This window comes from Podarcis melisellensis, assembly GCF_964234715.1.
Source record: "Podarcis melisellensis genome assembly, chromosome: 5".
Classification (NCBI taxonomy): domain Eukaryota; kingdom Metazoa; phylum Chordata; class Lepidosauria; order Squamata; family Lacertidae; genus Podarcis; species Podarcis melisellensis.
This window is the reverse complement of record NC_138537.1, coordinates 27,847,807-27,874,893: the sequence shown is the minus strand read 5'-3', so window position 1 is coordinate 27,874,893 and position 27,087 is coordinate 27,847,807. Positions and strand designations below refer to the sequence as shown.

General features: G+C 42.3%; 1 protein-coding gene and 2 long non-coding RNA genes across 3 annotated transcripts in view; 2 read left to right on the top strand and 1 right to left on the bottom strand.

Moving 5' to 3' along the window:
• Positions 1–17,006, top strand: part of ATP1B3 (ATPase Na+/K+ transporting subunit beta 3) — a 40,328-nt gene extending 23,322 nt beyond the window's left edge. Inside the window, exons 4-7 of the mRNA XM_081911390.1 lie at positions 8,244–8,431; positions 9,834–9,884; positions 15,083–15,169; positions 15,938–17,006. Of these exons, the coding sequence (XP_081767516.1) occupies positions 8,244–8,431; positions 9,834–9,884; positions 15,083–15,169; positions 15,938–16,108 (497 nt within the window). The 3' untranslated portion in view covers positions 16,109–17,006. The remainder of the gene's footprint in view (positions 1–8,243; positions 8,432–9,833; positions 9,885–15,082; positions 15,170–15,937) is intronic.
• LOC309370041 lies at positions 9,891–12,882 on the top strand. The gene is made up of 2 exons (XR_014168382.1): positions 9,891–11,755; positions 11,788–12,882. It is a non-coding gene; the product is annotated as an uncharacterized lncRNA (long non-coding RNA).
• On the bottom strand, positions 16,797–26,982 carry LOC309369992. The gene is made up of 2 exons (XR_014168319.1): positions 21,131–26,982; positions 16,797–19,535 (listed from the first exon to the last, which is right to left on the bottom strand). It is a non-coding gene; the product is annotated as an uncharacterized lncRNA (long non-coding RNA).
• Positions 26,983–27,087: the final 105 nt, after the last annotated feature.

Below are 27,087 nucleotides of genomic sequence, written 5' to 3'. Positions count from 1 at the left end.
GTATCAGTGGATGCTTAAGCATATTCTTCTTGCAGCTGTGATGTATGTTTTAGCATATGGATGGTTAAGACAAAGGACTCTTTTATCTCAGTTCTTAACATTAAGCACCACAGCACTAAGATCAGTAAGAAAATTTGCCTGGTCTTCAAAAGTAAAAGACAGTATTTTCAGCTACCTCCACCTTAGCGCTGAAATAGGGAGGACTGGAAATGCTGATTTTGTGTGTTGGTGTATAAGAGCATGTGCACATAAACATTGGCTGTGCCCACTGCTTGGGTGCTATATTTTTATGCTGCGAACTGCCCTGAGATCTACAGATAAAGGGCAGTATACAATTGTAATAAATACATAAATAAAAGTAATATTTCTCCTGAGTCTCAAATATTAATATCAGATCTATAATCGCATTCAGTTATATACTTGGTAGGGACGCGGGTGGCGCTGTGGTCTGAACCACTGAGCCTAGGGCTTGCCAATCGAAAGGTCGGCGGTTTGAATCCCCACAATGGGGTGAGCTCCCGTTGCTTGGTCCCTGCTCCTGCCAACCTAGCATTTCAAAAGCATGTCAAAGTGCAAGTAGATAAATAGGTACTGCTCCAGCAGGAAGGTAAACGGTGTATCCATGCGCTGCTCTAGGTTTGCCAGAAGCAGTTTAGTCATGCTGGCCACATGACCTGGAAAAACTGTCTGCGGACAAACGTTGGCTCCCTTGGCCAGTAAAGCAAAATGAGCGCCACAACCCCAGAGTCGTTCGCGACTGGACTTAACTGTCATGGGTCCTTTACCTTTTTATATACAGTGGTACCCCGCAAGACGAACGCCTCGCGAGACGAAAAACTCGCAAAACGAAAGGTTTTTTCGTTTTCGAGTTGCCTCGCAAGACGAATTTCCCTATGGGCTTGCTTCGCAAAACGAAGCTTGCCCCGGGGACAGCGGGTCTTCTCTTTTGAAGCAAGGGGCGGCGGGGAGATCGCTTCTCCCCACCGCCCCTTGCTTCAAAAGAGGTCCGGGGGCAGCTCTTCCCGCTGCCCCGGACCTCTTTTGAAGCAAGCGGCTGCGGGGAGATCGCTTCTCTCCGCAGCCGCTTGCTTCAAAAGAGATCCCGGACCTCTTTTGAAGCAAGCGGCTGCGGGGAGATCGCTTCTCTCCGCAGCCGCTTGCTTCAAAAGAGATCCCGGACCTCTTTTGAAGCAAGCGGCTGCGGGGAGATCGCGTCTCTTCGCAGCCGCTTGCTTCAAAAGAGATCCCGGACCTCTTTTGAAGCAAGCGGCTGCGGGGAGATCGCTTCTCTCCGCAGCCGCTTGCTTCAAAAGAGATCCCGGACCTCTTTTGAAGCAAGCGGCTGCGGGGAGATCGCGTCTCTCCGCAGCCGCTTGCTTCAAAAGAGATCCCGGACACCTGCCCCAGCCGCTGGGCTTCGTAGCGCTGCTGCGAAGCCGGGCGGGGGGGGCGGGAACACCTGCCCCAGCCACCCCGCTTCGGAACGCTGCTCCGAAGCGGGGTGGGGGGCGGGAACACCTGCCCCAGCCGCCGGGCTTCGTAGCGCTGCTGCGAAGCCGGGCGGGGGGGCGGGAACACCTGCCCCAGCCACCCCGCTTCGGAACGCTGCTCCGAAGCGGGGTGGGGGGGCGGGAACACCTGCCCCAGCCGCCGGGCTTCGTAGCGCTGCTGCGAAGCCGGGCGGGGGGGCGGGAACACCTGCCCCAGCCACCCCGCTTCGGAACGCTGCTCCGAAGCGGGGTGGGGGGGCGGGAACACCTGCCCCAGCCGCCGGGCTTCGTAGCGCTGCTGCGAAGCCGGGCGGGGGGGCGGGAACACCTGCCCCAGCCACCCCGCTTCGGAACGCTGCTCCGAAGCGGGGTGGGGGGGCGGGAACACCTGCCCCAGCCGCCGGGCTTCGTAGCGCTGCTGCGAAGCCGGGCGGGGGGCGGGAACACCTGCCCCAGCCACCCCGCTTCGGAACGCTGCTCCGAAGCAGGGGGGGGCGGGAACACCTGCCCCAGCCGCCGGGCTTCGTAGCGCTGCTGCGAAGCCCGCGCCCCCCAGCCTTCAGAAGAGGTCCGGGGACAGACTGTCCCCGGACCTGGTCTGAAGGCGGTTTCCCTAGGAACGCATTAATTGATTTTCAATGCATTCCTATGGGAAACCGTGCATCGCAAGACGAAAAAACCGCAAGACGAAGAGACTTGCGGAACGAATTAATTTCGTCTTGCGAGGCACCACTGTACTTGGTAGGTAGGTAGGTAGAGGAACAAGAATAATAATAAATGAAACTTAAGTACTTTACTCTATTGGGGGTTTGCTCTTTTATGTTTATTTTTGTGTTTCCTGTCACCTGTCCGGTCCCCAGGTCTGTCAGACCCTTATGGATGAGCAAGTTTAAAGCTTCTGGATGGGAAGCTCTTTATTTTCCTCCAGCAGTTACTGAGCTTCTTGTTTTTGGCATATTTCCAACATCTGCTATCACTTCTTATGGGCCGCAAATGGGCCCACACCAGGCCTTAGAGTTGTAGCCCTTATTCTAGTGGGAGTTTGGAGAGTGGCCAGTGAGGATCTCTTGCTCTTTTGAGTAGATCAAAGCTCTTTACAAATCATCAGAAATTTAATCAGTGCGATGATAATAAAGCACATGTTGCACCATGCTTGGACGTTAATGAACTTAAAATTCTAAATCCAGCAGGAGACATCAGTTTTGCAATGAATTAAAACCAGTAGCATCTGTTACCATTTGGTGCCAGCTACCTTTTGAGCTAGTTTTCAGCAAAGATGACCTTGAGATTGCTAACAGGTTCCAGCTCCAGATGCATGGACTTTGTCACGGCTAAAATGGCCGCTGTTTCTTTAATGCGAATAAAGCTGGGTCAGCATGACTCAGCGGTCTGCACCAAGTTGTATATATAAGTGAGAAATGTTAGTTTGTTGCTGAGGCTGGTGTTTGGGTTGGTTGATGCTGGTGTGTGGAGTTATTCAGTCGTGTTTTGCACAAAGACTTTTAAGAATAAAACTCTGCAAGGATATTCTCGTGGACTCTTTTTGTGCCGACAAGGGTCCGAGGACCAGGCTGAAGAGGCAAAGGGAGGTCAGAACCTTTTCCTCCTTTTTTTTGCTTTTTACAAACACTGACAGGTTATGGGCCCAGTGTTTCTGAGCATGTGCAGAGTGCAAAACGACTGACAGCATCTCAGCAGGGAGCTGGTGAGTCCTGGTGGTGTATGGAGCCGGTGGCTGTGCTTTGGAGCAGTTGGTGGCAAGCTGTAACTGTCTGCAGCGACGCTGGAGCAGCTAGGATCTGAGGACCAGAAAAGCACTCAGCGTCGGCTACTAGAACAGTTTGAACTGCTAGAGGATCACAGTAGGCGACTCACAGAGCGGCTACACCAGTTGCAGAGCCAGGCGGGACCTGAGGGTCAACAGAGGCAGCAGCTAGAAGCCGGTGAGTGCCAGCCAGGACCATCTAGTGGGACTCTAAAGAGAGAGTCTGGAGAGTTTGCTGGAGGCCCCACAGAAGGGGCTCAGCAAGCACCAGCAGAGATGGCAGATTTCCAGTCTTCCCAAGTTGTAAATATTGGGGGAGGCATCCCTTTTGAACTTCTCTCAGAAAGCAACTGGCTGAGTTGGTCAATTAAAATGCAGCAGTTGTTAAGGAGAGATGGACTATGGGACTGTGTTGAAACTGAGGTTTTGAGGACTGACTCTGCTGAGAAAAAACGGCTAGATGAAAGGGCTCGTGCCCAAATTATGCTGTGTTTGAGCAACTCTCAGTTATTGCATGTAGCAAATGCCAGCACAGCGTTTGAGTGCTGGAATTTATTAAGGGCAATGCATGTCAGAGAAACTGCTGGAACTATAATTTCTCTGACCAGAAGGCTGTTCAGGACTGTTATGAAAGAAGGTGAGAGTTTGGCAACTCATCTTCAAACGCTGAAATCTCTGTTTCTTCAACTACAGCAGAGAGGTAAGCGTTATGATGAGACTGACCAAACCTACATTATTCTTTCAAGTTTGCCTGAAAGCTGGTTGCCCGTGATTAACAGCATGGAGAGTATGCGTCCCCGAGATCTGACCCTTGAGTATGTGGTTGGAAGATTGACCGAAGAAGCAGAAAGAAGGTCAGATAAACAAGCTGAACTCCAAGAGCGGAGGAGTTACAGTCGAGGGGGCCAGCAGCAGAATCTGCCAATGGAGCAACGCCAAGGTTTGGACTTGGCCATGGCAGTGAGGAGATGCTATAGATGCAACCAACCCGGGCATCTCCAACGTCAATGCAGGGCAAGACTTCCAGGAGACGACGTGGAGCAGAGACAGCAATCAACGCAGAAACGTAAGCAGAAGGGGTTCTCTTCAGAGAAGAAGAACACGCGTTCTGCTCAGTTTGTTTCTGCATTTTCTCGAGAGGAGAGGAAGATACCTCGAGGAACATGGTTGCTGGACTCTGGGAGCAGCAGGATTATCTGCAACAGTCGGGAGGACTTTAAGACCCTGGGGAAGCCAGCTGATGGAAAAGACTCAATTTATCTTGCTGATGGTCGTAGAAACAAGATTGATGGCCAGGGAACATGTTTCCTGCAGTGCTTGAACACTACTCTACCAGAGACTCTGTTTGTCAGCAGTTTGGACTATTGTTTGCTGTCTGTAAGCTGTTTGATTAATGCAGGGTATAGTGTTAACTTCACACGGGATGGCTGTCTGATAAAGAATGGAACTCAGGTATGTGGCCATGCAAAGTTGGAAAATGGGTTATATGTAATGCAGGACAAGCCTGTTAAAGCAGCCCAGGTGGTTCAGGATAATTTGCCAGTTCATAAGGGGTGTGTACATGAACTGCACAGAAAACTGGGTCACGCCAATTTCCGTGTGCTTTCAGAGATGCAAAAGGTGTGCAAGAACCTAAAAGTAAACAGCTGTAACTGTTTCCTAGATTGCAATGTATGTAAAATGGCCAAATCTAAGAGGAAGCCTGTGGCTTCTAAAAATGACAGAGTATCTAAAGAGGTTTTAGAACTTGTCCATTGTGACGTGATAGGCCCTTTTCCACAGAAGACTGAAGGAGGCGCCAGATATGCTTTTCTGGTAATTGATGATAAATCACGTTTTAGTTGGTTGTTTTTGTTAAAGCAGAAATCTGAGTGTTTCCCCACATTCAGAGAATGGGTTGCCCAAGCTGAAAAGCTCTTCGCTCGCCCTGTTGTGCAGTTGCAAACAGATAGGGGTGGAGAATTTCTGAACAAACAATTTGGGACATGGTTGCGACGTAAGGGGATCACTCATCATTTGACTAACCCTTATAGCCCTGCTGAAAATGGTCTGTGTGAAAGGCGTGGGGCTGTAATACAGTCAGTAAAGGACTGCCTACTAGTGGATGCAGGATTGGGTCACAACCATAGGCTGTGGGGCGAAGCTTTTCTGACAGCGAACTTTTTGATTAATAGAACCTGGTCTAGCTCTATAAAAGATATTCCTTATCGTGTGTTGTTTGGGAAAGAACCAGAGTGGACAATGCTCCATAACTGGGGTGCTTGGGCACATGTCAACATCCCCAAAGCTCAGCGCCAGAAAGGGGGTGCTAGAGCGCAGAGACTGCGGTTTGTGGGATATCAGTCCTATGGCAAAGGGTGGCGTTTCAATTTACGCCCAGGACGAGTAGTTCTGTCACGAAGTGCAGACTTCGCTGACCAGGACAGATGGACTGTGATCCATGCCAACCCAGATTGCCTACTGCCCCTGCAAGTAAGAGAAGAGGCTTCTTCTCAGCCATTGGCAACGCAGGAGCAAGAGGAGGAGGAGGCACAGATTTCCCCAAAAGATGTGGCAAAAGATAATACTTCTCTAGAGGAAGAGGAAGAAGAGCCAGAGATAAGGGGGGAAGAAGAAGTAATAGTGCCTAGGCGCTCCCAGCGTTCAAACAAGGGTGTACCTCCTCAGCGTTTGACCCTAGGAGGAGTGAGAGTATGCAATGTGAGTTGTGTGGAACCACAAAGTTATAATGAAGTCTTAGACTTACCCCCTGGGGAACGTGCTTTGTGGGAACAAGCTATGAAAGAAGAAATGGACTCTTTTAAACGTAACAAAGTGTTTGAGGTCATAATGCCGCCACCTGGTGGCAGAGTGGTGTCATGCAAGTGGGTTTACAAAAGGAAAACCCTTGCATCTGGGGAACCACGTTTTCGAGCCAGATTAGTAGCCAGAGGGTTCACTCAGATTAAAGGGGAGAGTTATGATGAAGTGTTTTCTCCCACTGTAAAGAGTGAAACTTTTCGCTTAATGCTTTCCATTGCTGCTGCAAGACAACTAGCAGTGCACCATTTTGATGTTGATGCTGCATATCTGCATGCAAATTTAGACCATGAAGTATTAATGAGACAACCCCCTGGGTTTGAAGAGGAGAATGGTGCAGTCTGGCGTTTGAGAAAGGCTGTTTATGGTCTCAAACAAAGTGGAAGGTGTTGGAACCAGTGTTTAAATGAAGCCCTTGTAAAACTTGGTTTTAAAAGGAGTGTGGCTGATCCATGCCTGTACACCAAGGGATCAGGCAACAAATATCTAATGCTCTTAGTCTTTGTTGATGATTTGCTTGTGGCAGGGAGTTCCACAGATGAGATCCAGAAGCTCACAAGTCAACTGGAAAAGAGGTTTAAGCTTAAAGCCTTGGGGCCTGTAAGCAATTACTTGGGAGTAGAAGTAAGGCAGGAAGCTGATGGAAGCTTCCTATTGAGTCAGAAAGAGAAAATTCTTCGTTCGATAGAGCAGTTTGGCATGGAAAACTGCAAGCCAGTTCAGACTCCCATGACACCAGATTTCCCAAAGACAGTGTGTGATGATAAATTTGGTCAGCCTGAGTTGTATCACTCAAAAATAGGATCACTGTTATATTTAAGCCAGTGGTCAAGGCCAGACATTGCATGTGCTACAAATGTTCTGAGTCAACGTGTATCTAAACCCAGTACTGCTGATTGGTGTGCTTTGAAAAGGCTTATCAGATATCTAAAGGGGACATTAAATGTATGTTTGAAGATATCTAGTACACAAGACGAAAAACTAGAAGTATTTGTTGATGCGGACTGGGGAAGCTGTGTAGCTACCAGAAAATCTACAAGTGGAATGGTTATGATGTTTGCCAATTCCATAATTGGATGGAGGTCAAAGAAACAAGGATTTGTTGCAACCTCATCCTGTGAGGCAGAATATGGGAGCCTGTCGCTAGCATGCAATGAAATCATGTGGTTTATACAGATACTAAAAGATCTAGATTGTAAAGTTGATTTGCCTATCCAAGTGTATGAAGATAGCCAATCGTGCATTGCATTAGCGGGCTCGGAAATAATGAAATCCGCATCAAAACATATTGCTATCCGTCATGCGAATGTTAGAGATTGTGTACAGAATGGGGTAATCAAACTGGAGTATTGTCAATCACAAGATAATATTGCTGATTTGTTCACCAAGCCTTTGCCAGCAACATGCCATAATGAACTGATGACAAAACTGGGTTTATGTATATAATGTATGTATGTATTGTTTCTGTTGGGGTTTTTCGCATTTAAAGAAACAGAAGGGGTGTCACGGCTAAAATGGCCGCTGTTTCTTTAATGCGAATAAAGCTGGGTCAGCATGACTCAGCGGTCTGCACCAAGTTGTATATATAAGTGAGAAATGTTAGTTTGTTGCTGAGGCTGGTGTTTGGGTTGGTTGATGCTGGTGTGTGGAGTTATTCAGTCGTGTTTTGCACAAAGACTTTTAAGAATAAAACTCTGCAAGGATATTCTCGTGGACTCTTTTTGTGCCGACAAGGGTCCGAGGACCAGGCTGAAGAGGCAAAGGGAGGTCAGAACCTTTTCCTCCTTTTTTTTGCTTTTTACAAACACTGACAGACTTTTGAAACTTTGATTCTCATGTTGCAGCTAGGCTTCTAGGTGGATTTCGGCTATTAACAAATTGAAGGCCACTGTACAATGCTAGAGCAGTGTTAACTGAACCACATGGCCCCAGTGTCCCCACATCATACTTTTCCTGTAGACTTAAAGCAATCTATATTTCACTAGTTCTTTCTGTCCTTCACTTCAGGAAGAGTATTTATTGAATGTGTGTTGTAGTTGTCTGGGTGAGTACTAAATATTGAATGTGTGTTACTTTATTTCAAAGCTTGGAAATCATTCTCCAAAGCCTTTGAAGCTGTTAAGTCAATAGTTTTTATATGTATCAAATTAATGGGTGTGTAATATGATGCGTTGAATTGTTTTCCCCAGCGTATAATGAATCAAAGCAGGTGGATAACATCCTGTGTACTCCAGGACAACTCTTTGTACAGGATTCTGATGCTGAAAAAAAAGTGTGCAGATTTAATCGTTCTAACTTGGGACCATGCTCTGGACTACAAGATGCAACTTTTGGTTATGCTAAAGGAACACCATGTGTTATTGTAAAAATGAATAGAGTAAGTATATTGACTCTTTATAGCTTTCTAAAACTTACCTATGTTTCTGCTGGCAACTGTGTTTCAAGTGGAAGGATAGTTTGTAGTGACCGGCTGGCCCTTGCAATCAGGCAGCATCACTTAAGGCATGTCTGTGTTCACTCCAGTTCACCTATGGAACACCTGCATGAGCAAGCTTCTTGACTGATACCCATGTTGGAGTGCTTTATAGGTGCTGTTAGAAACACCTTTGGAGCTGCCCTCAGTTTTGAATTTGGAGAGAAAGCAATTGCATACCTGTGTCATTTCTTTCAGGCTAATTTTATTACATTTTTACTGCATAAAGGAGCTGCATTTTGTCCTGTTTTCCCTTTGTATCCCCAGGAGCTTCGAAATCATGTAACTTCTGTGCTTTAGAGCACTAAACTATTAGCAGTATATTTCTGGGCTGAATGCCAGTACTGCTACTGCTAATAACAAGGGCCCTACCTGCGTCATGCAAGAGATTATCTGCCAGTTGGCCAAAATTGTTCGTCACAAAACTATACAAAACTGTTTTACCGTGTCTTGCTAGAAAGAAAGATAAGGGCTGTGATTTGACTTACTGCAACCTCTTGCTGCAGACTTTTTAGCTAAAATATTTCATTATTTGGCAGTTGACTGCATGTTATGTGACATGTCTCTTGCATATGCCATCTGGATTCAGCTATTAATGTTACATGCCTAATTTGAAGTAATGAACTGCTGCTGCTCAAAATGTCATGTGGAAGTGGAACCCTCTGAGTGCTGTTGTGGCTGTACTTTAAAACAGGGGAGTTCTGCAGTACCTGATCCTGAAGACTCTGCTTATTAATATTTTGCTTCCTTATTGAGAACTCTGTTTTTCTGTACAAAAACCATTGCATAGGTAACACAGCTGTTGGATAAGGCACACATTTGTTGCACATATTACAAAACTGTTATGACTGAGTTGATTACCTTAATGAGATTGCAGCAGAGCCCAACTTCTGCCTCTTGTCAAATCTTATTGGCAGTGATGTTAGGAAAGAGGGAAAGGGGCATTGCATGTGTGTTCAACATGCCAAAGCTGCTTATTTTCAGCAGGCACATTAGGAGACAATATTTGTGGATTTGTACATTTGGTGTTTGCGAGTGGACCTACTGAAAATAAGCAGCTTTGGCATAGTTGAACTTGAAAAGCTGCCTTTCATTACCCTTTCCCCTGAAACTCTGAATATACAAACTTCTTAATTTGGGAACAGTAACTTTTCTGTAAAGTGGATCACAGAAAAATTAACCTTTTGATAAAGAGAATTCCTTGCAGCCTTGCTATAATTCGCTTTTTTCCACATTTACAACGTAAGTAATAATGTATTCCCTTCACCTATAAAAAGGAGTTTATAGAGATTCTTCTACATTTCAGATAATTGGATTAAAACCTCAAGGAATGCCAGCTATAACATGTGAAGCTAAGGTGAGTATTTTCAGATAAGGATGTGCATATATTCATGTTGTTAAAGCAAGTTTAGGGAAGCAAATTTACTATAAAGTCATAGATGTTGTATTTTTAGTCCTTTGTTCATTTATAAAAGCTAGCAATTTCCCTTCTATCTTTGGGTCAGTTAGTTGCTCAGCTTGAAAGTGTTGTTTTTATAGTTTTCATTTAGAATAGATATTATGGGTTCCTCATATTTACTTTTTTCTTTTGTTCCATTTCATAACCAACGTTTTGTTTTTCTCTGCATGCTGCAAATGCACCTTACACAATATATTTATGGTGGGTAAGAAAATGAACACTGAAGTAGTTTAGATCATAACATCTTAGCATTTGAATTGTTCATCTGTAAGCACACTCCATTTTCTTCAAAATCTGTTTCTTTGTTATAAATGTTCCATGTGCTTTAAATGTTTATCTGTATGCAGATTTGTGTGTGTGTGAGTGAGAGAAAGTAAATGCAGGTTCCTTGCCCCCCAATTCAGAGTTGAATGAATTTGTTTTTCAGAAGCATGTGTCCTTCTCATCCCTTATTCCTATGGAGCAAATCCTTCCCTGCTCTGAATCTAAATCAAAGCTGGGTTCTCAAAGTAATTTTAGATTAAATCAGCTTCATTTAAAAAAAAATTATTGGTTTTTATAAAAATTACAAAAGAATCAGTTTTAATTTGAATTTGAATTGTGAGGGCCACACAACTAAGGTGAGGGAAGTGAGAGAGCAGGGTGTGTGTGACTAATGTCTTGATCTCAAAAGCAAGGCTCAGTTAAGACTTAGATACTTTAGAAATGAGCAAAAAATACACAGATACAATTATTGTTACAAATACATATAGTATCCAAGTGAAACTAATAAATATAGTATTATCTGCATATATACTATAAGAATATTATATGTGCGTGTGTATGCCACCTGTACATATTTTTATTACTGCTTTGACAGTGGCTCAGATTGCTCATGTTTTCTCTTCCTGATACAAGCCAGAGCAACAAACCACATTTCCTGGTTTAGAATTTCATCTGAACATGGTTATTTCACTCAGACCATAATTGGTAAGCTAAGAACAAACCTTGGCTTCAAATCATGGTTTGCTTGGTGCAAAACAACCTGTGCGGGGGGGGGGGGGGGAGCAAAGCACATGCTCATTCAGAGTAAACCTTTAACAATAGTTTACTGTGATGTGTGAACACTGCTAATATTGTATCTGTTAAACTTTGCACCCTTTTAACCCAATTTAGCAATGTGTTCTAGGTGTGGAAGTGCTGGCACAAAAATTGTTCTGGGTCTAAAGCTGGTGTGGATTGTAGCTGGTGCGGGTTGTTTTCAGACATCTAAAGTCCTTTTTTGTGTAGATGTGTTTACATCCATAATTGTTTTTAGATGGGTTAACACTTGTCATGCATGTGACTGGCAGATTAAAAAGAACATTAATAATGGCCCCTGGATGACACCTTGAGATGTGGTGTAATGGTTAGAGCAAAGCTTTCTAAACTCTGTGTTGTGACACATTAGTGTGTCAGCTGCAGTGTCGCGTTAATGCTCCCTTTGCTCTTCCCGGGACTGAAAAGGGGCTAGTTTAATATCCGGTTTGTTGGTAAAACTGAACTACTGTGTTGTGAAATGATGCATGTCTAAAAAGTGTGTCATTGACATGCAGTTTGGAAAGCTCTGGGTTAGAGTGTTGGACTATAACCTGGGAGACCAGGGTATGAATTCCTACTCAGCCATGAAGCTCACTGGGTGACCTTGGGCCAGTCACTATCTCTTAAGACTAACCTACCTCACAAGCTTGTGAAGATGAAATGGGGTGGAGAACCATGTACACCACATTTTAGTTACTTGGAAGATAAAGGTGGTATATAAATGTAAATAAATACGTTGGAGAATGGATATCACGAATGCAGTGTATCATATGCAGCATAATTCTTTTAGCTACTCCATTTCCTCTTTGCCAGCCTATGCTGTTCTGTACTTCTGAATCAAAGATATGTGTTTCACCTTATGTGACCCAATAGTGTAGTAACATTCATTTTACCTCCTTCTGCTTCTTTCTGTCCAATAGCTTAAAATTAGGATCACACCAGAAAGCAGCTGTTGTAACTAAAGTGAAATATACTGTGTAATGTTTTCCCCAAACATTTTGTACTATATACGGCATGCTGACTACTTGGAACAGTTGAAGTTTTATTCCTGTGGTGAGATACAACTTGTTGCTTGACATGCTTTCCACAACTGAAGTTCTCTGCTAAATTCAATCAACAGAAAATTTAAAGTGCATAGTTTTCATCCAGCTTTCTCCACAATGGTTTAATTTATGCAAATTAAAAGAACACCAGCTCTTGCTTCACCATAATTTTTCTCAGCTCTTATTTTTGTTGATGGAATATACCGGCTTTGATGCATGTATCATGATGCATTAGTTGCAAGGCTGATTCAGGCATTATTTGGGAGCATTTTCTTTCTTTTTAGTGGAGGATTTTGTTATACACCAGGCCAGACTTGGAGGGTCAGAAGAGTTCCATCTCCTTTATCAGAAAACTTTATTCATATTGCAGCAGGCTTAGAGGCTTTGCTCCTGGTGTTGGGCCAGGGAAACAGATTGCAGATGATTGATGCTGAATGTCCTTTCCAGCGTTGATGAGCCTGATAGACTCCCTTGTATTCTAGGAAGCTGTGGTCCATGAATCAGGCTGCATGAAAACTAGAGTGCAAGTGGTGGAACTCTCACCATGAACTGAAATGAACACTGGTTATATTAGTGCACATAATCATGCCTAGCATATGGTAGTGTGAATAGCAAAGAAGGTGCTCTTCACAGTCTGCATTGCATCCTCAAGCAGAGACTATTTCAAGTATTCTGCACCTGACAGTGTACACCACTAATCTGTATGCCTCATTAACTGGTTGAGTTCTATGTGCTGTAAGCACTTCATTGCATAACTTGGAAAGAGGCAGTAGTTTGGACTTAAGTATCAACCAGTCATAAATATCCCCTTTTTAGGGATGGTGATGACAATATTGTGGAGGAGCAGTCAGACTTCCTTGGATGATATGGATTATCACCCATTCCATTCGTGGTTCAGTCCTGAAACAGTCCTGGTCGCCCTGATAGATACCGTATTTTTCGCTCCTTAAGATGCACCTAGTCCGTCCCCCCTCCGCGCAGCATTCGCTTCGTAAGATGCACAGACATTTCCCCTTTCTTTTTAGGAGGAAAAAAGTGTGTCTTATGGAGTGAAAAATATGGTAATCTTTATTGAGAATGGGACAAAAGAAGTGTGACATTGCTCTTTTTTCACAGATTTGTCTGGTTTCTGGACCAGCTTCATGTGACAGGTATTAGGGATCCCTGTGTTAACAGTGGTTCCACTACTACCTGTGTGGAGGATTTTCATCCCCCTGGAATGCTACAGGGCACTAGTCTCCAATGCCATTTAATACCCACGTGAAGCTGTTGAGAGCAAGGATGCTTATGACACTAAGTTCTTTTTCTTCAAAACTGAATCAGAGGTGGTCATAGGGACACTGAACCAGGGTATTGGTGGGCCAGAAGAGGGGAAATAACTGAGCTTCAATCCTGATAGACAGAGGAACAAGAGAAATCTGCTAATTGCCTGTTCTGGATGTAGTTGCACTCTTTTTGAAGGATCAGATGCATAGTCTGGGGTTGCTATTAGATCCAGCTTTGTCACTAGAGGCCCTGGTGGATAGGAGAACCTTCTACTAGCTTCACTAGTATACAACATCTGTGGCTGTTCCTAGACCAAGATAGTTTGACCATAGCAGTCCATGCATTGGTTACTTCAATGCATTCAATGTAGGGCTTGCCTTGTGGTTGGTTCAGAAACCGCAGTTAGTGCAGAACGCTTCAGAGCAATTGTTGACAGCAGTGGAATCCTGCCAACATATTACACCACCTCTGCTCAAAAATCTGCACTGGATACTTATTTGCTACTGAGTTTAGTTCAAGGTTTTACTGTTTGTATACAAGGCCTTTCATAGTTTGGGGCTGGTGTACTTGAAAGACCACTTTGTCCTGTTCATTCTGTGGAATATATAATGTTCTTTCTACATTTGTGAAGTCTGTTTTCTAGTATGGCAGCTTATTAGCCATACACCCTTTCTGTACCTGCTAAAAACTTCATTATTTCAGCAAGCCTACCCAGACATATAATTTAGTTAAGTATACATGTTTTAAAATTTTGCTGATTCATGTATATGTGGATTTAATTATATTTTATGTATACTACAGATTCTTTTGATTGAGTGGTTTATATTGTTTTCTCAAATTAAGATTGCAGGCAGCATGGAAACACATGCCATATACTTCCAAGTGCATAATATGTCAGTGGCCAGTGTTTTTCTTTTCTTTTTCCAAATACGATGGACACTGTCTGCTTAAAATAAGTAGGTTCTTTGGAAGCTGAACAGTTCAGTGATTTGGACATTCCAAAAGATGTCTCTTCCATGTAGATCTAGAGGTGATCAAAGTCTGAATTGAGTCTAGACACATAACCACATTGCTGGGGTATCAAGAGAGGCAGGCTCTGAATGGATAATGCCTGACACAGTGGTGTCATCCCTGTGGTCATTGCAATGACAGGAAATCACAGCTTTTATGACATCCATGGAAGCATTTTCTGTTCTGTTTGTGCAGTTGTGAAATGTTGTGCAAAGGCTGCTCAGGTAGCATGTGCTATGGTTGCAAGGTCTGTGAAGTTTGTTGATACTAGTATTTCACTGTTACACTTGTGTGTTATGGCACACGTCTTTTTATTTGTCATTTATTACTTACATGCCTACCCCCTTCCCACCACACAAGTATTGAAGTTTTTGTACTTTACATGAGGAGGTATTTTTGGCTTGGACTTACCTGCAACTGTTGTTTTACTGGACAAGGAGTAGCACTGAAGGGCATGGCTTGCTTTTTACTTTGTCCTGCTTAGTAACTACCATCAGGTATTTTATTTGTATGGCATTGCTGGGTACACTTGACCTGATAACAAAGGGCTAAGCAAGCTTAACTTTGTGTGTCTGGCTTTCTGAATATTCACCCTAACATCATTTTAAGCGAACAAAATAAAGGGTTTAACTATATTTATTGTGCATTTATTTTTGCTTGCCCACAAACTATTTTTTTTAAAAAAACTTTGTTTTATATATAATTTCCCATCTATAGGAACAAGGCAAGGCTATGATAACTACTTTTCCTCCTGAGGGAAAACTTGATTTAATGTATTTCCCATACTATGGAAAAAGATTACATGTGAGTATATCTTTTCCTCAAAACAATTTATTGAATACACTCTTTTGAAACTGTTATTTAAACTATTGTTATTTAACTAGACTGCCCGCAACTGAACATCACTCCCTGTGCACTTCTTTAAATTTGTTAGGGTGGGTTGGTAGTAAGCTAGCATTCAGACTTGATACTGCCCAGCCAAGGAGCCACAATTCATCCCTTTAGGCCTCTCCACCTGTTGGTTCATATGTTATACGAGAGTTCTGCTATTGGGCCGTAAGGTGTGCCCAGGGCTAAAGGGGCATGTTGCAGTACAGTATTCCATGGGGCACCAAAATTGTAAATGAGGCTCTTGCTCATAGGAGGGCCCTGTGACCCTATGGATGTTGCTGTACTCCCACTATCATCCTTTGCGACCATTGGCTATGTAAGCTGGGGCTGAAAGGCATTGGCATCCCCGATATATGTTTTACCATTTAATCTATTTTCTGTCATTTTCCAGTAAGAAAGAGTTGATGGCTGAGACTGCAATGTTTTATGCATGTTTGGGAGCAGGAAGTGTCGAATACAGGAGGGCTTGCTTCTGAATAAGCAATAATAGATAAAGCTGAAAGTCTCACAAGCCCATTTGCCAGTGCTGCTGTGTGCCCAACATTTGCTTGGTCTAAAAAGACATAATGAAGACACATCTGAGATGTGATTTGGGGCAATTAGGGTGCCTTCAGGAGAGTTAAAAGTCTGCCTTTATTATTTTTAATTAAAAAGATCTTCTCTCTCATTCTCTCTCACTAGCCAAACTACTTACAGCCACTAGTAGCTGTTCAACTAGAATTTAACACAACCAGTACCAAAGATGATGTAACAGTTGAATGCAAGATCACAGGATCAAGCAATTTAAAAAATGAAGATGATCGTGACAAGTTTCTGGGACGCGTTTCCTTCAAATTTCTGATAACTGAATAGAAGTCAACAGTGTTTTCACAAAGTAAACCTTGTGTGATTTTTTTTTTGTATCAGCGGGACCTGCCATTCTAGAAGATGAGACCACCTTTGAGAAGAATAGGGTGGGACATGGCATTCAGGGTAGCATAACAATGTGCTTCCAAATCATGTTTTAAATCCTTCACAAAATAACTGCATGTCATGCTTTTGCCTGCCCTGTTGGACCAGTGTACAGACATAGTTTGTCATTTTAGGGACCTGTAAATAACTTGTAATCATGGTGGTCTTTGTCCTGTTCCAAAATGTGGGCTTTATCCCCAAGTGAGTGTCTCAAATGTGCTATGCTATGTAAATATTGTATTGGTTTAACACTGGTTTAACTATCATATCAATACCAACACAGTTTTAGGAGAAAATTTCAAACTTCCCAACCTCTCATAGTGAGTTGTGTTTTGTGCAGGGATGCCTTAAGTCCTGTATTGGGTTGGAGGAAGTGGACTTTAAGTGTCAAAAATCAATACTAACATTATTTAAATACTGAACTAGTCTGTTGTGCTTGTCATCATGCAGGTATTGTGTGTTTGTGTAAAGTTTGGTCTAGATTTGATATTTTAGTTGAGAAACTGATTGTCATCGTATTAAATGCTTGCTGTTATGTGGAGCACAGATAAAACCAATACAATGTCACTTTTAAAACATTTTTAGTTGAGAACTATTGGTATGAACATTTCTTTATGTTTATGGTTTAGAAACTTGGTAATGGTTGTACTGCAAAGCTGCTTGGAAGAAAAGACCTCACTATGTGGGAGTAGACTTACACTTTCCAATAAAAAAAATCCCTGGAAGGAGAAATGTCTGTTTAAAATTTTAAAGCTCAAAATAAGGACTGTATTGATTAAACATTCCTTTGTTTAATTTATATAGTTTGAGATGAGTTATGTTCTATGTTTTGCTGCTGGGTACACACAATCACACACTAACAACCTTTAAACACCAAACTTTGTTTCAAAGGTTGAGAAGTCCTCTCTTCATTCTCAGATATAAGATATTTTAAGCCAGGCCTTCCTAGGAAGGGAGCTGCTCAGAGCATGGCCATTATGAAATTTGCAACCAATTCCAGTAGGTGTGTGTATATGATAGAGAATTTGGAAATGGAGGTGCTAAATGTAAAATGTCAAAAGATACAGTCCAACAATTCTGTGTAGAGCTTAAATGTCTACAAGATGAGCACAAGAGACCCATTTCAAGCAACATTCATACTGGGGTTTTGTTATATAGGTGTGGCAGGAGAAAACATTGGTCTTCAGCTCTGAAACTAATAGAATCAAATTAATTATGTCCTAGTTCAGCAATTTTACAATAGAAATTCCCATGACCTTTCCTTTGTAAACTTATGCACTCCAGAGTAAAGCTGTTAGGCAGTTGTGTCTAACGAAGCACCTTGAAGACTACCTCCACTACAGCTCCTGAAGTTGTTTGCACGGAAGAGACCAAAAAGGAAATTAAGTTACCTCCTGCATTCTCAACCCTTATTTTTAGTCTGGAATCCTTGCCTGCTCAGATTGATTAGCACAGATAACTACACAAACATTCTCCTACAGAGTGACTTGCTCAGCTTTGTGTATCACTACCCCTTTTGGATTTGAGCTAGTTCCTACAAGCTATAGTTTAACTTTAAATTTGGACCTAAATCTTGCCCTTGTTGGAATGATTTGCTTTTCCAGGGAGAGAAATGGTTTACATGGTGAGTACATTTGTGCATTTCTGTTAAGGGAATATCTGTCCTTTACTAATGCTATATAATTGTGCAGCAACTGGCTGGATATATAGATTGCAAATGTAAGGAATCTGCCCCTAGGGCAACCTCTGCAGTCAGTAAATTTGCTAGTTATTCCCAGGCTTGGCTTACCATAATTTTCATTAATTACAAAGTTTAAAGGGGTGGGGGGGGTCCATATATGCATCTTTATGCAGCACATTGCAACTGAACTTGTAAAGCAATGTGGATAGGAGAAGAATAAAATTCAGGTTAAAAGTTATGTAATGTGCCATTGCTTGAAATAGCTGTGGGCCTCTTCTGTGCATACAGCAGATGTATTTTGACAAACACAAATGCAATCGTAGCTAAAGCAGAACAAAATCCACTCTGAAGCCTCTCCAGCTACTGGAGGTTTTAGAGGCCCACGAGCCCACCTCACCCTATTTATCATAGCTTTTGCATTTGTCCTATTTATAAGGGGGACTAACAAGCAGCAGCTTTACACAGTATCAACTTGCTGAAGTCACACACAGAAGAGTGGCTAAACAGCCCTTTCCTCCTTCCCCTTCTCTCTTTCAGCTATGGGAAATAACACTTGTGTGAGTGATTAATTGAACTGAGATAGATTAGTTGAACTAAAAGCCAGACCTGACTTTTAGTGCAACTAATTTAAAAATTAAAAAAATAAATACTTGTCTTCCTAGCCATAAGGTAGATCTTTACTACTCCAGTATGGACATTTCCAGATTTAGTACAGGGGAGATGCAGGGATTACTTTTCCAGACACAATGATAAACTCATTGACGAAAGAACATTCATGCAGCAGGGGAGTGCGGCTGGAGATGCAGATGCCAAGGAATGCTTTTTATCTAAGAAATCAGCTGAAACTATTCCATGATTCTCAGGAGCTGGCCACTGTCATTTATATTTGACACACTACCAGGTTCAACTACCAGAGTGCATTCTACAGAGTGCTACCTATTCTAAGGCTAGTGTTGCTCATTTGCTGAGAACAATGTACATGCTGTGCTTCTCACAGGCCTGTTAGCTTTAGTGTCCAATACGAAGTGTATTTAAAAACACTTACCCAATCTTTACTTTTAAAAGCTCAATGTAGCTACCACCAAAAGTTCCAGTTACTGCCTTCTTGTTTTATCATTGCTGTATCTGCCAACCTAGACTCTTTGGGAGGAGAGGCAAGATACAAATCGAATTATTAACAGCAATTATAAAGCCCCAAACCAGTAAGGGCTGGTATATCTTGGATAACAGCATTGCCCTTACAAACCTGATCTCTCCTTGAGATGTTATGCTTAGAAGGGCTGGTCATTTATAAAATGAAGTCCTTTAGAGCACATAGCAGGATGTGCTCTCTCTTGACACGCCTATCTGGGGAACAGCCATATTGGGGATCCCCCCTTGCACCATTTGTGTGCCTTCTGCCTGCTTGGAAAAATAATACTAGAAGACACTAAATAGAGAGCAGGGGAGTCAGAATCAGGTGGCCTTGCACCACCCAAGTCAGAATGGGGTGGTGTTGGCTGGTGGGAATATAAGTATGGAAGTTCCAGTGGTATGTCAGGGGAACAGGAGAGCTCTGGATCCTGTGGATGCAAAATATTCCCTACCTCCTTTCCTCCTGATAATTATTGAAGCACCAAGGGATGGATGATAGGGATGGACCTCACTCTGCAAACAGGTAAAGACCGTTAAAACTGTGCCCATAATTACTTTCCTACTGCTGCCTGTACTTGTCAGTACAATTTACAGTAACTTGTAATCTGTTTTTTGCTCTGCCTACAGATTATTCAGCTTTCAGGTATAACATTCTGTATTTCTCCTCTTGAACATTGGAAAGGCGACTGCATGTGTTTATATTATCCCTGCCCTATAATTTAATGGCTACATCGTAACATTAACATTGTCTCCCATGTAAACCTTTCTGCTGTCAGTGATTGGATGAAAGGTGCCATTTAGCAGGGCAAAGAATTTCAATAAATGGGAAAGAGGTGTAGAAAGAACACTAGTGTAACTATGGCTAAGCTCGAGGATGCGAAATGAATTTTTCCTAGGTGTAATACATAACTACAGACTTCTTAGATTCCTTGCTTCTCTGCAAACACTTTGACGCTGTAGCTGCTGTTGCTGAATTCGTACTTATATCTGCGCATTTACTGCAGTATAATCTGAAGCTACATGTATCTTCACACCATGAATTAATGGTGTAACTGAACCCTGCAGCTTGAAAGGTTTGTCTGATGCAGCAATCCCCCCCCCAAAAAAAGTGTCTTGGAGCCCAATATTTGTGATAGAAGCTTTTGTGGATTAGAGCCTACTCCACCAGGGCACTCAGTGTTCTCCTCACATGGAGAAGAAACTATAGTCTCAACTCAGGACTAAATAACCAAATGTAATGATCAGTTCTAGTACAGCAATTCATAGTGGTCTTTTTTAGGGTTGGACGATATATATATATAGAGAGAGAGAGAGAGCACGCGCGCGCGCGCAGTTTCATAATTTTTGACCTGGCAATATATTGCAAATCATGATGTGTGTGTTTAGGGAAGTTTTTAATGTTTGATTTTTTATGTGTTTTTAATACAGTGGTACCTTGGGTTACAGACGCTTCAGGTTACAGACCCAGAAATAGTACCTTGGGTTAAGAACTTTACTTCAGGATGAGAACAGAAATCACACGGTGGCGGCAGCGGGAGGCCCCATTAGCTAAAGTGGTGCTTCAGATTAAGAACAGTTTCAGGTTAAGAACGAATTAAGTTCTTAACCCGAGGTACCACTGTATTCTATTGGGAGCCACCCAGAGTGGCTGGGGAAACCCAGCCAGATGGGCAGGGTATAAATAATAAATTATTATAATTACGCATGATGCAACAATCATGATGCAGGGGGAAACGTGAAGACAGTCAATGCCTCCCTAGTCTTCTTTGAAGTTTATTTGCTAATGTTGCTGCCTTAAGTCATTATTTATGTCTAGGACACTGAAATGTTCCCGAGCAGTTTCTAGAGATTACATGTTTTGGTCAGATTTCAATTGCCTCTAGGTCACTCTGCTGCTAACTGTTCTCTAACAAAGGAACTTCAAAGGGAGACTGCAACATAAAACTGCTGCACTAGCTCTTATCAGTAAGTTGCATTTGTTTTGCCCTGAAATGAGACAATGATTTCTCCTCCACAAAGGCTATTAGTTAACACCTGTTAGTGGTTTTTGTCATTGCTCACCATGTTTATACTGTGTACATTTAAGTTTTATAAGTAGCTGACAGTACCTTTTGCAGATCATGGTATACAGTTCTTCTCTGTCCTCATCTGTTAAGTGAGCATAACCTTTCATGGCTACAGTTGAATTGGTTCTAGTCCAGAATAGTTTAGGTGCATTTGTAACTGGCTGACTCATCATTTGTGGGGAAAAGTAAATGTCACAAGGTTCTGTCCTGGGCCCGTTGTTGTTCAACATCATTATAAACAAATTGGATGAAGGCATTAGGGGGATGGTCATAAAATCTGCAGATGACCCCAAACTCTGAGAGGTAACCAATGCTGCTGAAGATAGAATCTGGATTCAATATGACCTTAATAGTTTGAAGAACTGGGCCCAAACTAATAAAATTTCAATAGTGACAAATTTAGGAATAACCAGCTGGACAATATAAGATGGGGAACACTAGGCTTGCCAGTGGTGCATGTGAAAAGATTATGAGGGTAGACCACAAGCTTCAAATGAGTCGAGTCTTATGAGGAATGCTTGAAGGAGTTAGGTATGTTTAGCTTGGCAAAGAGGAGATATGATAGCCATTTTCAAATATCTCAAGGGCTGCCACATGGAGAATGGAGCAACCTTGTTTTCTCTGGAGGGTAAGACCCAAACCAATGGCTTCAAGTTACAAGAAAGGAGATTCAGACTAAACATCAGCTAGTACTCTCTGACAGTAAGAGCTGTTCAAAATTGGAACAGACTCCCATGAGAGGTGGTGGACTCTCCTTCCTTGGAGGTTTTTAAACAGAGGTTGGATGACCACCTGTCATGTATGATCTAGTTGAGATTCCTGCATTGCAAGGTGTTGGACTAGATGGACCTCAGGATCCCACCCAATTCTACAATTCAGTTTCTATGATAAATTTGTTTGTTTTACAGTATCACAGAATGCCCCCCCAGCATCTTTACATCGCACTGCATCTGAAGAGGATCATAGGCTCCTATTGAGAGGGATGCATCTTGGACTATACAAAGCACTATCACAGGCTAAGCAAAATTGTCCTCTGCTTCTGGTTCATACTCTTTCTTAGGGGTGGGGGATTCTTTTCAGCCTGAGGGCCACATATCCGCATGGGCTATCTTCCAGGAGTTGCAAACCAATGGAAGGCAGGACCACGTGCAAATATAGGCAGAGCACTGAATTGACTCTTGTCATGCAAAAATCAAGGTTTCTGCATGTTGTCTTCCATCCAAGAAAAAAGCACCATCACAATTTAAGGATACTTCCTAGCTAGGCAAAAGTTCTTATGGTGGGACTGGGAGTTTCAAGGGCAGCATTTACGTCTACCCCCCCCCCCAAAAAAAAACCACCCCTGTATCTTGGTCTGAAAACACCCTGGGATTTCCCCATCAAATTATTCAATGCAACTGCACCACACTCTTACTTTGGGCATCTCTTTCTTTTTGCCATCTATCCTGCGCTATACAAAGAACTACTTAGCATGCATGTGGCATCACAGGAACCCTTTTTCATGTCTCATTTTTAATGTGAATGCAGATTTTACTTTATCTGGGATTACTTCATTATTGTGTATGCGTCTAACCCAGCCGCCCCTCATATTTTAAGTAAACCTCTAATTAGCACTTCACTGAATGAAGGGATGAGTAGAACAAACATAATACTTACATTCAGGCATCTTTCATCCATGAGAGAAGCCAGGCCAGCAGTAAAAAGAAAAATGAAGCTCTGCTTCTTCTCTTAGGGCACTGCCATATTTTGCAGCTTGGATCACCAAGTCCAATATTGGAATGACTCATCACTCCTGTAAACTTCAGAATTAAAGCAGCTGTATGAAGCAGAAGAAAAATAAATGTCCTCTCTCCAGACATCTATCTGGCAATGATACGACTTTAGTAGGTCAACAATTTTTCTCAGCACAAAGAAAATAACTTTTCTCCCCCAAATACACACCACTACTGAATTGCTCTTCCCTGTGCTGTTTGGGAGCTGCAGCCTCCACGCTTGTTCTTTGAGATCCCTACTCTATAACCTGGTCTGGTATCATCAGTAATGTTAACAATGGAGGCCTGTCTTGAATGATCCAATTCTCTTACACAGCCACCAACAGTTACCATTATTTGCTTACCACTGTTTCCATGTATCCAAGCTTCTCTTAAGCATTCTCCCTACTCCCCCCCCTTTATTTTGTATAACTGATAAAAGCTTTTAAATAGTTGTTTAAAACATTCCTCCTGCCTGTTTCTCATGCCCTATCCCTGGCTGGAGGCTGGCATCTTTAAACCTTTTTCTGCTGTAGTCTCTCTCTCCTGCTGACAGAACCAGACCAGAGGCTAAAGACAGGGCCCTGGACTACTGCTGGACTTAACTCCCATCATTCCTTGACTATTGGCCATGCTTTTTCAAGACAAGGGGAATGGAAATTATACTCATCTGGCCAGCTGAAAGTTCCCTACCCTAGGCTAATCCTAACATTTCCTCCCATCAGCTGGATCCTCCTTCAAAATAAAAAGTAGGAATTCAGAGCTTCAAAAGCCCACCAAAAAGCACAATGAACCTGTTTGTGATTTTTTTTAAAAAAAGGTAAAAGGAATGAAAGTGGTACGCATCCATAAAAGCAACAGATTTTTCTTGTAGTGAAAATTTAACTTGCAATTTTGGCAGTGACCACAATAATAAATCCCTCTCTCTCAAAACAGTCATTTTGACTTCTTAATTAGGGTATACTTGAGTAATTGTAGAGTATGAGAAGCCAAAGCTATACCTGCAGGTTGGGACACTGCTCCCTGGCATCGAGGTTTAAAACAAGTCTTAAACTGGTACAGATTTCAGAATGTTCCAGGAAGAACACACCTTTTCTGTAACTGATTCTTGATCCATGTAATTATCTTGCCCATGCCAGAGGCTGTGATAACTGTTCTAACTTGCCTCTGCCTGTGGCACTAAGTAGTGTAGTTTTCAAATCAGTGAGGAGATATTTCAAAAGCACAAATGGTTAATTAAATAAAGCTAAATCTTCTGAGTCATTTCCTGTACCTTCCCATTCCTGGTTTATAGCTGTCCTTGCTCCCTCACTTTCACATAAATGGAACAATGGGACAGCCATTTTATAATATTCACATTTCAGGTTGGGAATAGAATTAGCAATATGCACAAATAAGAAGGGCTCTTAAACCAAAACTTGTTAATAGTATGGCACGGCAATGTATCTTTGCCATTCTCCAGGACAGGGCTGGGGAAACCTTGGCTCACCAGATTCTGCTGAACATCAGCTGGCTTCATCTGTGATCTTTGGCCTTGCTGTCTGAGACTGATGAGGACTGGAGCGCAACAGGATTCCCAGCCCTGCTGTAGGACCAGAAAGGTCCACTGTGGGTTCACAGGGGCTACAATCCAGGGAGCAGAAATGCATTTAGAAGTTGACTGTTGTTATATAGAACCTGGTCATCCATAAAGTTGCCATGATCTAGCAGAAAGGATTTGATAGTAATGGGGCATATCCAGGTCATTACATACAAAATTCAGAAAGATGTAGAATGGCAAAGAGTGGACTTTTTCCTGACTTGGAAACATTTTGTTTTTGAACTGCATGGCTGTGCAATTCAAACAGGGATCTCCCCAGTCCCATTCCAACATCTTATGCACTTTATCACACGGACTCTACTTCTGAGTGAACTTGAATAAGATTGAACTGTTCACTTTCTTTGGATGATAGAGTGTGTTATGCCTGTTCAGATATTACTATAGAAACAGCAGCAGGTTTTTTATAGGTCCAACACAAGAGAACAAAAGAATAAAGAAGCATTTCAGAGAGTCTCATATTGAGAGCGAAAGAAGAGTAGTCCATGAAACCAACAAACCTGGGTAGAAAGAGGTGAGGCAAATTAACATTACAAACAAATCTCAGTGGTAATAGGCAAAAAGATTTCTTTGACACACAAAATCATGTCACCAAAAAATAACACAGGGTCCAATACCCTGCACAGAACATGCCCTGAGGAATAACCTACACATATCACACGATGTAGGTAGTTGAACAAACACCCCTGCATTTTTAAATTAACATGTCCTCCCCCAACATTGGATTCCTACAATGCTTACAAAGAGGACATTGTTTGAATCCGACCCTTTATCCTACATGTAGGGTTGAAGCAGAGTTTAATGAACAATAAGCATACACAATTATTTCTTTGCTGCTTTTGACTTTGTACTTTTCCGCTGATTTACTGTGAATGACAAAACCAATCCCCAGTCAAGTTGCAAAATTAAGCTCCTTCTAACCAGAAGTGTGGCTAAAGATGAAATGCTGCAATGTATTTCTCTCTACTACTTTGAAGGCTACAAACAGCACACAGTATATCTGGACAAATACTACACATAAACAGGGTTTCATATTAGTCTTCCAAGAGCCAGTTTCAAGCTTCATTCCATCCACAGAAACCCTCCATCCCACCCTCTGGTACATCCTACCTGCCATTCAGCCAAGGTCAACAACTATTCCTTCAGGAGTTCAGCTACAGAAAGTCAACTTGTGGCCACTCTAGCAGGCCAGACTCTTCCCACTGTGGACAATCCTGGTCAAAGAATCCTATAGAGCAAACAATTTAATTTCTCATAATTGAAATAGAATTAAAAATGTTGGTGTAACATGAAAATATTATGTTCTTTATAGCAAGAGTGTATATTTATTTGAAGCTGGGATCAGGACTAGGACACGGTAGGTGAGGGTTAACCTCAGAAAAAAAAATCCTGCCAGAGCTACTGATTGTCCTCCAATTGGGTCAATGAGAACAAAAGCACCCTATCCAGAACCACTATTGAAATCCAGCTGTCAGAATTAGTGACTGAAGGCCAATTTTAAGAACTGGGTGCCTTTGCAGAAAATACTTGCCCCAATTCACTCCATAGTAACAGTTACCACCAATAAGCAGCTTTAGGGGTATGTGTTTTTCAAGTGTTATTGAGCCACAGCTTACCATCAACACGACACTGGGTTCAGAGACTGGTACAATCCTGAAGTAGTCTCATATATGAGCCACACAAGGAACAGATACTCTACCCTAGGAATAACCAACATGCTGGACCCCAGTTCCTATTGCCTCTTTTGATCACTGGGCCAAGCTGCTTAAGGCTGATGTGAGCAGAAGTTCAACATCATCTTGAAAGTACCATCTTGGCTAACCCTGCTCTAGTCTTTCTCCAAGAACCACTCCTGTTTTCTTGGCTGTGACACAGAAGATAGGCACTTGCCTCCAAAACACAAAAGTTGGCTGGGTTTTATTGCTTTGCATATCACTTTCCTGATGAGGCAATTTGCTACAATAGCAGATGGAAACACTGCTGAAAAGTTTTTCCTTAGGCAAAATGAGAAGGTAAGCTCACGTTATCAGATTTCTTAGCACTCCCAACAAAGGGGTCAACTTTAGAGAACTACACCTTCCTAATCAAGTAGGGAGAAAGGAAAAAAGAAGAGATGAACATAGAGGCAAAGGTTAAGAAATCCTGCCAGTTAAATACATTTTAGCATTTGATGCGAACTGTTCCATGCAGTGTGTTTTACTTAACCTTGGAGTTCTAAATGTTCCTGAACTTAGACACACAAGCGATTTCTGCACAGTACACTTGAGGCAGCACTGTGTGGCTCTTAAATGAATTAGTTTTATACTATTTACTAAAAGTACCTATTGGTGTAGTCACATGCAATCTCTGTAAGACTTGCTTTCCAAGTAAACATCATTAGGAACCTAGAAAATGCTTTTTCCAGTATTTGAACTGCCAGCAATACACACAATATCGTTAGGAACTAAGAAGATCAACTGGATGTTGTGCTAGACTCCAGTCCAGCAGAACCTACTAAGTGTTGAAATTAGTTATGCTTTCTATTTATTTTGAAAACATCAGTTCAACTTGACCCTGTTTCCCCTGCAGTTTACTCTGTAAGATGTATTTTCTGAAATGGAGAACACATGCTATGAACACTAACCTTTGACAGCTTTCCTCTGCCGCAGTGT